The following is a 13,655-nucleotide window of genomic DNA, read 5'->3' on the forward strand; positions in this document are numbered from 1 at the left end:
CACTGGGGAATAAGGCCCCACCCCCACCTCAGTGGATGCCCTCATCTTAAAGAAGTATTGTGTACCACTAGACAGCCCTGTTACCTCAGCACTCATGATGGTCCCTGAGAGGGGGGGATAGAGAGAGAGAGAGAGAGAGAGAGAGAGAGAGAGAGAGAGAGAGAGAGAGAGAGAGAGAGAGAGAGAGAGAGAAAAGGGGGGGTAAGTGTGTGTGAGTCATTAACAGTCACATTTGCATCCACTTATAGAACCCACACAGCTCCCCGCAACAGCCACACCTTCAGCCACCCACCCACCATCTTGGGAGAGGTTGTTCCACAGATGCTCAGGTTGGCTGAGGTTGATGGTGTATAGGATCCTGTAGCTGATGACGATGCCATTGGGCTCCACAGGCGGACGCCAGTTCACCAACACAGAGGAGGAGTCCAAGGCACTGAGCTGCAGCTCCGCTGGGGGGGTGGAGGGTACTGGGGACACAGGGGGTGAAGTCAGTAATCACAACCCAGAAATAAAGCACCACAGCGGGCTGGCCACACAGGCTTTGTGTGGCTGGCTGGGACAGGTGTGACACCCCTCTGGGACAAGGTGCCCTTGCCACCTGGTCATAGAGGGAGGGCTGAGGGCAGGGACTGGGTCTCAGGTGACAGAGGGTGGTAGTATGGGGTCCGGCAGGCAGCTACCCCTGCTGTGTCAAACCAAAGACCCCTAATTCGCTGCTCTGGTAATGAATCTTCTCCTGGCCAGTTTTCACAAAGCGTCTCAATGCTGATCTAGGATCAGTTTGACCTTTCAGATCGTAATGAATAAGATTATATGGACAGAGAGGACTTGATCCTAGATCAGCCCTCGTTCCTGGCCCCTCCCCGACACCACTTGGCTGAACTGATTGACGGGCCCTGTCCCAGACAGCTCTTGGCCAACACAAGGGCCACTTCCATCTGGACATTTAATTACAGCCAATTATCTCCCTACGCTGCTAAAGATGAATACCTTCTCTGTTAACCTGCCTCAATCATACTTGCTCAGTTCACCTCTCTCTCTCTCCCACTCTCCCTCTCTCTCTCTTCCTCCCTCCCTCTCACACACACAGTTTTGTATTGCTATACTTGTGGGGACCAAATGATTGATTCCCATCCAAAATCCTATTTTTCCATTTTCCCATACCCTAAATCTAACCCTAACCTTAACCCTTTACCTAACCATAACCATAACCCTAATCATAAACCCAAACCCCTAACCCTAAAACTAACCTAACCTTACCTCCTAACCCTAACCTTGATTCTAACCCTAATTGTAACCTTAACCCAACCTCTAAGCCTAAAATAGCATTTTTCCTTGTGGGGACCGTCAAAATCTCCCTACTGGTCCGAATCTTCCTTGTTTTACTATACTTGTGAGGACTTCTGGTGCCCACAAGGTTAGTAAAACAAAAACACACAAACACCAACGAACTACACACCTCTGTCAGAAACAAAAACACCCTCACAGAGAAAGAGAAAGTGAGCGACAGAGCATATTGAACACAAGCATCCACCTATATGTTACACTGATGCACAGATTTGTCCACTACACTGATGAGAACAGTAGAGACTTACTGTCAGTGAGAGTGGACTCCTCCACGGTGCCGCTGAAGGGACCAACCACGTCTCCTCCAATGGACTGCACAGCCAGCTCATAGCGGGTGTAGGGTTTTAGCGCCCCCAAGAGGATCTCCTGAGCAGAGCTGCAAAACACAGTTTGGAAGATGAAAAAATGAATGAATGAAGAGTCACAAATGGGAAAACCTGCACATCCTTCCTTCCATTCATAACCTGAATATAGATTTAGTCATTGTGGAATAAATATTACATTTCAATGAAAAGCGCTTCTTTAATCTGATTCTTTAAATGGAATTTCCATTTTCCTCAGAGAGGCTGGATATCTCTTCTACTGTCCTGTGTTTGACCCAGGACCAGGAGGTGTGCTGTGTTTGGGGTGGTGGTGGTCACTGACTGACCTGGTGTAGTAGGAGACCAGGAGATGTGTTGTGTTAAGGGTGGTGGTGGTCCCTGACTGACCTAGTGTAGTAGGAGACCAGGAGATGTGTTGTGTTTGGGATGGTCCCTGACTGACCTGGTGTAGTAGGAGACCAGGAGATGTGTTGTGTTTGGGATGGTCCCTGACTGACCTGGTGTAGTAGGAGACCAGGAGATGTGTTGTGTTTGGGATGGTCTCTGACTGACCTGGTGTAGTAGGAGACCAGGAGATGTGTTGTGTTAAGGGTGGTGGTGGTCCCTGACTGACCTGGTGTAGTAGGAGACCAGGAGATGTGTTGTGTTTGGGATGGTCCCTGACTGACCTGGTGTAGTAAGAGACCAGGAGATGTGTTGTGTTTGGGATGGTCCCTGACTGACCTGGTGTAGTAGGAGACTAGGAGATGTGTTTGGGGTGGTGGTGGTCACTGACTGACCTGGTGTAGTAGGAGACCAGGAGATGTGTTGTGTTTGGGATGGTCCCTGACTGACCTGGTGTAGTAGGAGACCAGGAGATGTGTTGTGTTTGGGATGGTCCCTGACTGACCTGGTGTAGTAAGAGACCAGGAGATGTGTTGTGTTAAGGGTGGTGGTGGTCCCTGACTGATCTGGTGTAGTAGGAGACCAGGAGATGTGTTGTGTTTGGGATGGTCCCTGACTGATCTGGTGTAGTAGGAGACCAGGAGATGTGTTGTGTTTGGGATGGTCCCTGACTGATCTGGTGTAGTAGGAGACCAGGAGATGTGTTGTGTTAAGGATGGTGGTGGTCCCTGACTGATCTGGTGTAGTAGGAGACCAGGAGATGTGTTGTGTTTGGGATGGTCCCTGACTGATCTGGTGTAGTAGGAGACCAGGAGATGTGTTGTGTTTGGGAGGGTGGTGGTCCCTGACTGATCTGGTGTAGTAGGAGACCAGGAGATGTGTTGTGTTTGGGATGGTCCCTGACTGACCTGGTGTAGTAGGAGACCAGAAGATGTGTTGTGTTTGGGATGGTCCCTGACTGATCTGGTGTAGTAGGAGACCAGGAGATGTGTTGTGTTTGGGGTGGTGGTGGTGGTCCCTGACTGACCTGGTGTAGTAGGAGACCAGGAGATGTGTTGTGTTTGGGATGGTCCCTGACTGACCTAGTGTAGTAGGAGACCAGGAGATGTGTTGTGTTTGGGATGGTCCCTGACTGACCTGGTGTAGTAAGAGACCAGGAGATGTGTTGTGTTTGGGGTGGTGGTGGTCCCTGACTGACCTGGTGTAGTAGGAGACCAGGAGATGTGTTGTGTTTTGGGATGGTCTCTGACTGACCTGGTGTAGTAGGAGACCAGGAGATGTGTTGTGTTAAGGATGGTGGTGGTCCCTGTCTGACCTGGTGTAGTAGGAGACCAGGAGATGTGTTGTGTTTGGAGTGGTCCCTGACTGACCTGGTGTAGTAGGAGACCAGGAGATGTGTTGTGTTTTGGGATGGTCTCTGACTGACCTGGTGTAGTAGGAGACCAGGAGATGTGTTGTGTTAAGGATGGTGGTGGTCCCTGACTGACCTGGTGTAGTAGGAGACCAGGAGATGTGTTGTGTTTGGGGTGGTGGTGGTCCCTGACTGACCTGGTGTAGTAGGAGATGTGTTGGGGGTAGTGGTGGTCCCTGACTGACCTGGTGTAGTAGGAGATGTGTTGTGTTGGGGGTAGTGATGGTCCCTGACTGACTTGGTGTAGTAGGAGATGAGGAGATGTGTTGGGGGTAGTGGTGGTCCCTGACTGACCTGGTGTAGTAGGAGACCAGGAGATGTGTTGTGTTTTGGGATGGTCTCTGACTGACCTGGTGTAGTAGGAGACCAGGAGATGTGTTGTGTTAAGGATGGTGGTGGTCCCTGACTGACCTGGTGTAGTAGGAGACCAGGAGATGTGTTGTGTTTGGGGTGGTGGTGGTCCCTGACTGACCTGGTGTAGTAGGAGATGTGTTGGGGGTAGTGGTGGTCCCTGACTGACCTGGTGTAGTAGGAGATGTGTTGTGTTGGGGGTAGTGATGGTCCCTGACTGACTTGGTGTAGTAGGAGACCAGGAGATGTGTTGGGGGTAGTGGTGGTCCCTGACTGACCTGGTGTAGTAGGAGACCAGGAGATCTGTTGGGGGTAGTGGTGGTCCCTGACTGACCTGGTGTAGTAGGAGACCAGGAGATGTGTTGGGGGTAGTGGTGGTCCCTGACTGACCTGGTGTAGTAGGAGACCAGGAGATGTGTTGGGGTTAGTGGTGGTCCCTGACTGACCTGGTGTAGTAGGAGGCCAGGAGATGTGTTGGGGGTAGTGGTGGTCCCTGACTGACCTGGTGTAGTAGGAGATGAGGAGATGTGTTGTGTTTGGGATGGTCCCTGACTGACCTGGTGTAGTAGGAGACCAGGAGATGTGTTGGGGTGGTGGTGGTCCCTGACTGACCTGGTGTAGTAGGAGATGAGGAGATGTGTTGTGTTTGGGATGGTCCCTGACTGACCTGGTGTAGTAGGAAACCAGGAGATGTGTTGTGTTTGGGATGGTCCCTGACTAACCTGGTGTAGTAGGAGACTAGGAGATGTGTTGGGGGTAGTGGTGGTCCCTGACTGACCTGGTGTAGTAGGAGACCAGGAGATGTGTTGTGTTTGGGATGGTCCCTGACTAACCTGGTGTAGTAGGAGACTAGGAGATGTGTTGGGGGTAGTGGTGGTCCCTGACTGACCTGGTGTAGTAGGAGACCAGGAGATGTGTTGGGGGTAGTGGTGGTCCCTGACTGACCTGGTGTAGTAGGAGACCAGGAGATGTGTTGGGGGTAGTGGTGGTCCTTGACTGACCTGGTGTAGTAGGAGACCAGGAGATGTGTTGTGTTTGGAATGGTCCCTGACTGACCTGGTGTAGTAGGAGACTAGAAGATGTGTTGTGTTTGGGGTGGTGGTGGTGGTCCCTGACTGACCTGGTGTAGTAGGAGATGTGTTGTGTTGGGGGTAGTGATGGTCCCTGACTGACTTGTGTAGTAGGAGACCAGTAGATGTGTTGTGTTTGGGATGGTCCCTGACTGACCTGGTGTAGTAGAAGACTAGGAGATGTGTTGGGGGTAGTGGTGGTCCCTGACTGACCTGGTGTAGTAGGAGATGTGTTGGGGGTAGTGGTGGTCCCTGACTGACCTGGTGTAGTAGGAGATGTGTTGGGGGTAGTGGTGGTCCCTGACTGACCTGGTGTAGTAGGAGATGTGTTGGGGTAGTGGTGGTCCCTGACTGACCTGGTGTAGTAGGAGATGTGTTGGGGGTAGTGGTGGTCCCTGACTGACCTGGTGTAGTAGGAGATGTGTTGGGGTAGTGGTGTTCCCTGACTGACCTGGTGTAGTAGGAGATGTGTTGGGGGTTTGTGGTGGTCCCTGACTGACCTGGTGTAGTAGGAGATGTGTTGGGGTAGTGGTGGTCCCTGACTGACCTGGTGTAGTAGGAGATGTGTTGGGGGTAGTGGTGGTCCCTGACTGACCTGGTGTAGTAGGAGATGTGTTGGGGGTAGTGGTGGTCCCTGACTGACCTGGTGTAGTAGGAGATGTGTTGGGGGTAGTGGTAGTCCCTGACTGACCTGGTGTAGTAGGAGATGTGTTGGGGGTAGTGGTGGTCCCTGACTGACCTGGTGTAGTAGGAGATGTGTTGGGGGTAGTGGTGGTCCCTGACTGACCTGGTGTAGTAGGAGATGTGTTGGGGGTAGTGGTGGTCCCTGACTGACCTGGTGTAGTAGGAGATGTGTTGGGGGTAGTGGTGGTCCCTGACTGACCTGGTGTAGTAGGAGATGTGTTGGGGGTAGTGGTGGTCCCTGACTGACCTGGTGTAGTAGGAGATGTGTTGGGGGTAGTGGTGGTCCCTGACTGACCTGGTGTAGTAGGAGATGTGTTGGGGTAGTGGTGGTCCCTGACTGACCTGGTGTAGTAGGAGATGTGTTGGGGGTAGTGGTGGTCCCTGACTGACCTGGTGTAGTAGGAGATGTGTTGGGGTAGTGGTGTTCCCTGACTGACCTGGTGTAGTAGGAGATGTGTTGGGGGTTTGTGGTGGTCCCTGACTGACCTGGTGTAGTAGGAGATGTGTTGGGGTAGTGGTGGTCCCTGACTGACCTGGTGTAGTAGGAGATGTGTTGGGGGTAGTGGTGGTCCCTGACTGACCTGGTGTAGTAGGAGATGTGTTGGGGGTAGTGGTAGTCCCTGACTGACCTGGTGTAGTAGGAGATGTGTTGGGGGTAGTGGTGGTCCCTGACTGACCTGGTGTAGTAGGAGATGTGTTGGGGGTAGTGGTAGTCCCTGACTGACCTGGTGTAGTAGGAGATGTGTTGGGGGTAGTGGTGGTCCCTGACTGACCTGGTGTAGTAGGAGATGTGTTGGGGGTAGTGGTGGTCCCTGACTGACCTGGTGTAGTAGGAGATGTGTTGGGGGTAGTGGTGGTCCCTGACTGACCTGGTGTAGTAGGAGATGTGTTGGGGGTAGTGGTGGTCCCTGACTGACCTGGTGTAGTAGGAGATGTGTTGGGGGTAGTGGTGGTCCCTGACTGACCTGGTGTAGTAGGAGATGTGTTGTGTTGGGGGTAGTGATGGTCCCTGACTGACTTGGTGTAGTAGGAGACCAGGAGATGTGTTGGGGGTAGTGGTGGTCCCTGACTGACCTGGTGTAGTAGGAGACCAGGAGATCTGTTGGGGGTAGTGGTGGTCCATGACTGACCTGGTGTAGTAGGAGACCAGGAGATGTGTTGGGGGTAGTGGTGGTCCCTGACTGACCTGGTGTAGTAGGAGACCAGGAGATGTGTTGGGGTTAGTGGTGGTCCCTGACTGACCTGGTGTAGTAGGAGGCCAGGAGATGTGTTGGGGGTAGTGGTGGTCCCTGACTGACCTGGTGTAGTAGGAGATGAGGAGATGTGTTGTGTTTGGGATGGTCCCTGACTGACCTGGTGTAGTAGGAGACCAGGAGATGTGTTGGGGTGGTGGTGGTCCCTGACTGACCTGGTGTAGTAGGAGATGAGGAGATGTGTTGTGTTTGGGATGGTCCCTGACTGACCTGGTGTAGTAGGAAACCAGGAGATGTGTTGTGTTTGGGATGGTCCCTGACTAACCTGGTGTAGTAGGAGACTAGGAGATGTGTTGGGGGTAGTGGTGGTCCCTGACTGACCTGGTGTAGTAGGAGACCAGGAGATGTGTTGTGTTTGGGATGGTCCCTGACTAACCTGGTGTAGTAGGAGACTAGGAGATGTGTTGGGGGTAGTGGTGGTCCCTGACTGACCTGGTGTAGTAGGAGACCAGGAGATGTGTTGGGGGTAGTGGTGGTCCCTGACTGACCTGGTGTAGTAGGAGACCAGGAGATGTGTTGGGGGTAGTGGTGGTCCTTGACTGACCTGGTGTAGTAGGAGACCAGGAGATGTGTTGTGTTTGGAATGGTCCCTGACTGACCTGGTGTAGTAGGAGACTAGAAGATGTGTTGTGTTTGGGGTGGTGGTGGTGGTCCCTGACTGACCTGGTGTAGTAGGAGATGTGTTGTGTTGGGGGTAGTGATGGTCCCTGACTGACTTGTGTAGTAGGAGACCAGTAGATGTGTTGTGTTTGGGATGGTCCCTGACTGACCTGGTGTAGTAGAAGACTAGGAGATGTGTTGGGGGTAGTGGTGGTCCCTGACTGACCTGGTGTAGTAGGAGATGTGTTGGGGGTAGTGGTGGTCCCTGACTGACCTGGTGTAGTAGGAGATGTGTTGGGGGTAGTGGTGGTCCCTGACTGACCTGGTGTAGTAGGAGATGTGTTGGGGTAGTGGTGGTCCCTGACTGACCTGGTGTAGTAGGAGATGTGTTGGGGGTAGTGGTGGTCCCTGACTGACCTGGTGTAGTAGGAGATGTGTTGGGGTAGTGGTGTTCCCTGACTGACCTGGTGTAGTAGGAGATGTGTTGGGGGTTTGTGGTGGTCCCTGACTGACCTGGTGTAGTAGGAGATGTGTTGGGGGTTTGTGGTGGTCCCTGACTGACCTGGTGTAGTAGGAGATGTGTTGGGGTAGTGGTGGTCCCTGACTGACCTGGTGTAGTAGGAGATGTGTTGGGGGTAGTGATGGTCCCTGACTGACTTGGTGTAGTAGGAGACCAGGAGATGTGTTGGGGGTAGTGGTGGTCCCTGACTGACCTGGTGTAGTAGGAGACCAGGAGATCTGTTGGGGGTAGTGGTGGTCCCTGACTGACCTGGTGTAGTAGGAGACCAGGAGATGTGTTGGGGTTAGTGGTGGTCCCTGACTGACCTGGTGTAGTAGGAGGCCAGGAGATGTGTTGGGGGTAGTGGTGGTCCCTGACTGACCTGGTGTAGTAGGAGATGAGGAGATGTGTTGTGTTTGGGATGGTCCCTGACTGACCTGGTGTAGTAGGAGACCAGGAGATGTGTTGGGGTGGTGGTGGTCCCTGACTGACCTGGTGTAGTAGGAGATGAGGAGATGTGTTGTGTTTGGGATGGTCCCTGACTGACCTGGTGTAGTAGGAAACCAGGAGATGTGTTGTGTTTGGGATGGTCCCTGACTAACCTGGTGTAGTAGGAGACTAGGAGATGTGTTGGGGGTAGTGGTGGTCCCTGACTGACCTGGTGTAGTAGGAGATGTGTTGGGGGTAGTGGTGGTCCCTGACTGACCTGGTGTAGTAGGAGATGTGTTGGGGGTAGTGGTGGTCCCTGACTGACCTGGTGTAGTAGGAGATGTGTTGGGGTAGTGGTGGTCCCTGACTGACCTGGTGTAGTAGGAGATGTGTTGGGGATAGTGGTGGTCCCTGACTGACCTGGTGTAGTAGGAGATGTGTTGGGGTAGTGGTGTTCCCTGACTGACCTGGTGTAGTAGGAGATGTGTTGGGGGTTTGTGGTGGTCCCTGACTGACCTGGTGTAGTAGGAGATGTGTTGGGGGTAGTGGTGGTCCCTGACTGACCTGGTGTAGTAGGAGATGTGTTGGGGGTAGTGGTGGTCCCTGACTGACCTGGTGTAGTAGGAGATGTGTTGGGGGTAGTGGTAGTCCCTGACTGACCTGGTGTAGTAGGAGATGTGTTGGGGGTAGTGGTGGTCCCTGACTGACCTGGTGTAGTAGGAGATGTGTTGGGGGTAGTGGTGGTCCCTGACTGACCTGGTGTAGTAGGAGATGTGTTGGGGGTAGTGGTGGTCCCTGACTGACCTGGTGTAGTAGGAGATGTGTTGGGGGTAGTGGTGGTCCCTGACTGACCTGGTGTAGTAGGAGATGTGTTGGGGGTAGTGGTGGTCCCTGACTGACCTGGTGTAGTAGGAGATGTGTTGGGGGTAGTGGTGGTCCCTGACTGACCTGGTGTAGTAGGAGATGTGTTGGGGGTAGTGGTGGTCCCTGACTGACCTGGTGTAGTAGGAGATGTGTTGTGTTGGGGGTAGTGATGGTCCCTGACTGACTTGGTGTAGTAGGAGACCAGGAGATGTGTTGGGGGTAGTGGTGGTCCCTGACTGACCTGGTGTAGTAGGAGACCAGGAGATCTGTTGGGGGTAGTGGTGGTCCCTGACTGACCTGGTGTAGTAGGAGACCAGGAGATGTGTTGGGGGTAGTGGTGGTCCCTGACTGACCTGGTGTAGTAGGAGACCAGGAGATGTGTTGGGGTTAGTGGTGGTCCCTGACTGACCTGGTGTAGTAGGAGGCCAGGAGATGTGTTGGGGGTAGTGGTGGTCCCTGACTGACCTGGTGTAGTAGGAGATGAGGAGATGTGTTGTGTTTGGGATGGTCCCTGACTGACCTGGTGTAGTAGGAGACCAGGAGATGTGTTGGGGTGGTGGTGGTCCCTGACTGACCTGGTGTAGTAGGAGATGAGGAGATGTGTTGTGTTTGGGATGGTCCCTGACTGACCTGGTGTAGTAGGAAACCAGGAGATTGTCATGTCTTGTTATGTCTGTTCCTGTCCTTTCTCTTCACTCTGTCTCTCTCTGCTGGTCTTTTTAGGTTACCTTCTCTGTCTCTCATTCTTCAGCTGTTCTACATCTCCCCTAACTAGCTCATTCACTCTTTCCCACCTGTTCTCTCTTCCCCCTCTGATTAGGTCTCTATTTCTCTCTCTGTTCCTGCTACTTTCAGTGTCTGATTCTTGTTTGTGTTTTTGATGCCAGAAGCAAGCTGTCGTCTCGTTTGCTTCCACCTTGTCCTATCCTGTCGGAGTCTGCCTGGCAGGTGCATCCTGCATTATACTAACGTTCTTTTTGTTCCATTGACTACGTTGGAAGAGGATTTATGCCATTCCTGTTTTTTCATTAAAGAACTCTGTTTTCTGTTAAAACCGCTTTTGGGTCTTTACTCAAGTACATAACAGAAGAATCAGACCAAGAATGGACCCAGCGGCTCCGGACCCTTTTCACTCCGCCGTCGAGATCCAGGGAGCGATGCTAGGCAGACACGAGGAGGAATTGTCTGCTGCTCGACATGCCGTTGAGACCCTGGCCGTCCAAGTCTCCGACCTCACAAGACAGGTTCACCAACTCCACCTCGATCCACCGCCCACTTCCAGGGTTTCCGAGTCTCCGGAGCCCAGGATCAACAACCCGCCGTGTTACTCTGGGGAGCCCACTGAGTGCCGCTCATTCCTCACTCAGTGTGATGTGGTGTTCTCTCTCCAGCCCAACACTTACTCCAGGAGCGCAGCCCGCATCGCCTACGTCATTTCTCTCCTTACCGGACGGGCGCGTGAGTGGGGCACGGCAATCTGGGAGGCGAGGGCTGAGTGTATTAACCAGTATCAGGACTTTAAGGAGGAGATGATACGGGTTTTTGACCGTTCTGTTTTTGGGGAGGAGGCTTCCAGGGCCCTGTCTTCCCTATGTCAGGGGAATCGATCCATAACGGATTATTCTATTGAGTTTCGCACTCTCGCTGCCTCTAGTGACTGGAACGAGCCGGCTTTGCTCGCTCGTTTTCTGGAGGGTCTCCTCGTCGAGGTTAAGGATGAGATCCTCTCCCGGGAGGTTCCTTCCAGTCTGGACTCCTTAATAGCTCTCGCTATTCGCATAGAGCGACGGTTTGATCTTCGTCGCCGAGCTCGTGGAAAGGAGCTCGCGTTCTCCGTTGCTCCCCTCTCCACATCACTGCCACCTGCCGCATCACTGCCACCCTCCTCCGCCGGCTCGGATGCTGAGCCTATGCAGCTGGGGGTATCCGCATCTCGGCCAAGGAGAAGGAACGGAGAATCACCAATCGCCTCTGTCTCTACTGCGGCTCCGCTGGTCATTTTGTCACCTCATGTCCAGTAAAAGCCAGAGCTCATCAGTAAGAGGAGGGCTACTGGTGAGCGCAACTACTCAGGCCTCTCCTTCTGGATCACGCACTACCTTTCCGGTCCATCTCCGCTGGCCCGGTTCATCTGCTTCCTGCAGTGCCTTGATAGACTCTGGGGCGGAGGGCTGTTTTATGGACGAGACCTGGGCTCGGGAACATGACATTCCTCTCAGACAGTTAGGGAGCCCACGGCCTTGTTCGCTTTAGATGGTAGTTCTCTCCCCAAGATTCAGCGTGAGACGCTGCCTTTAACCCTCACTGTCTCTGGTAATCATAGCGAAACCATTTCTTTTTTAATTTTTCGTTCACCTTTTACACCTGTTGTTTTGGGTCATCCCTGGCTAGTGCGCCATAACCCTTCTATTAATTGGTCTAGTAATACTATCCTATCCTGGAATGTTTCTTGTCATGTGACCTGTTTAATGTCTGCTATCCCTCCTGTTTCCTCTGTCTCTTCTTCACAGGAGGAGCCTGGCGATTTGACAGGGGTGCCGGAGGAGTATCACGATCTGCGCACGGTGTTCAGTCGTTCCAAGGCCACTTCTCTCCCTCCACACCGGTCGTATGACTGTAGTATTGATCTCCTTCCGGGAACTACTCCCCCGGGGTAGATTATACTCTCTGTCGGCTCCCAAACGTAAGGCTCTCGAGGATTATTTGTCGGTTTCGCTCGACGCCGGTACCATAGTCTCCTCCTCCTCTCCCGCCGGAGCGGGGTTTTTTTTTTGTTCAGAAGAAGGACGGGTCCCTGCGCCCATGCGTGGATTATCGAGGGCTGAATGACATAACAGTTAAGAATCGTTATCCGCTTCCTCTTATGTCTTCAGCCTTCGAGATCCTGCAGGGAGCCAGGTTTTTCACCAAATTGGACCTTCGTAACGCCTACCATCTCGTGCGCATCAGGGAGGGGGACGAGTGGAAGACGGCGTTTAACACTCCGTTAGGGCACTTTGAATACCGGGTTCTTCCTTTCGGCCTCGTTAACGCTCCAGCTGTCTTTCAGGCACTAGTTAACGACGTCCTGAGAGACATGCTGAACATTTTTGTTTTCGTTTACATGGACGATATCCTGATTTTTTCACCGTCTCTCTCGATTCATGTTCAGCACGTGCGACGCGTCCTCCAGCGCCTTTTGGAGAACTGTCTTTATGTGAAGGCTGAGAAGTGCACTTTTCATGCCGCCTCTGTCCCTTTTCTCGGTTCCGTTATTTCCGCTGAGGGCATTAAGATGGATCCCGCTAAGGTCCAGGCTGTCATTGATTGGCCCGTTCCTAAGTCACGCGTCGAGCTGCAGCGCTAATTTCTATCGTCGTTTCATCCGTAATTTCGGTCAGGTGGCAGCTCCCCTCACAGCCCTTACTTCTGTTAAGACGTGCTTTAAGTGGTCCGTTTCCGCCCAGGGAGCTTTTGATCTTCTTAAGAATCGTTTTACATCCGCACCTATTCTTGTTACACCTGACATCTCTAGTCAGTTTGTTGTTGAGGTTGACGCGTCAGAGGTGGGCGTGGGAGCCATTCTTTCTCAGCGCTCTCTCTCTGACGGCAAGGTCCATCCTTGCGCGTTTTTCTCTCATCGCTTATCGCCGTCAGAACGTAACTATGATGTTGGTAATCGCGAACTGCTCGCCATCCGCTTAGCCCTAGGCGAATGGCGACAGTGGTTGGAGGGGGCGACCGTTCCTTTTGTCGTTTGGACTGACCATAGGAACCTTGAGTACATCCGTTCAGCCAAACGACTTAATGCGCGTCAGGCTCGTTGGGCTCTGTTTTTCGCTCGTTTCGAGTTTGTTATTTCTTATCGTCCGGGCTCAAAAAACACCAAGCCTGATGCTTTATCTCGTCTCTTCAGTTCTTCTGAGGTCTCCACCGACCCCGAGGGGATTCTCCCTGAGGGGCGTGTTGTCGGGTTGACTGTCTGGGGAATTGAGAGGCAGGTAAAGCAAGCACTCGCTCACACTCCGTCGCCGCGAGCTTGTCCTAGGAACCTTCTGTTCGTTCCCGTTCCTACTCGTCCGGCCGTTCTTCAGTGGGCCCACTCTGCCAAGTTAGCCGGCCACCCCGGCGTTCGGGGTACGCTCGCTTCCATTCGCCAGCGTTTCTGGTGGCCCACTCGGGAACGTGACGCGCGTCGATTTGTCGCCGCTTGTTCGGTCTGCGCGCAGACTAAATCTGGGAACTCTCCTCCTGCCGGCCGTCTCAGACCGCTTCCCATTCCCTCTCGACCGTGGTCTCATATCGCTTTAGATTTTATCACCGGACTGCCTTCATCAGCGGGGAAGACAGTTATTCTTACGGTTGTCGATAGATTCTCTAAGGCGGCTCATTTCATTCCTCTCGATAAGCTCCCTTCTGCTAAGGAGACGGCTCAGATCATTATCGAGAATGTTTTCCGAA

At 52.9% G+C, this 13,655-nt stretch overlaps 1 protein-coding gene across 2 annotated transcripts in view; it reads right to left on the bottom strand.

Moving 5' to 3' along the window:
• igdcc4 (immunoglobulin superfamily, DCC subclass, member 4) overlaps positions 1 to 13,655 on the bottom strand; it is an 86,808-nt gene that overhangs the window by 7,991 nt on the left and 65,162 nt on the right. For both annotated transcript variants that reach the window (XM_064977382.1, XM_064977374.1), the window contains 3 exons: positions 1,596 to 1,723; positions 297 to 467; positions 1 to 104 (listed from right to left, as the gene is read on the bottom strand). The exon at positions 1 to 104 is cut by the window's left edge and continues 31 nt beyond it. In XM_064977382.1, the coding sequence (XP_064833454.1) occupies positions 1 to 104; positions 297 to 467; positions 1,596 to 1,723 (403 nt within the window). The remainder of the gene's footprint in view (positions 105 to 296; positions 468 to 1,595; positions 1,724 to 13,655) is intronic.

The sequence above is a fragment of the Oncorhynchus masou genome, chromosome 1, assembly GCF_036934945.1.
Source record: "Oncorhynchus masou masou isolate Uvic2021 chromosome 1, UVic_Omas_1.1, whole genome shotgun sequence".
NCBI lineage: Eukaryota > Metazoa > Chordata > Actinopteri > Salmoniformes > Salmonidae > Oncorhynchus > Oncorhynchus masou.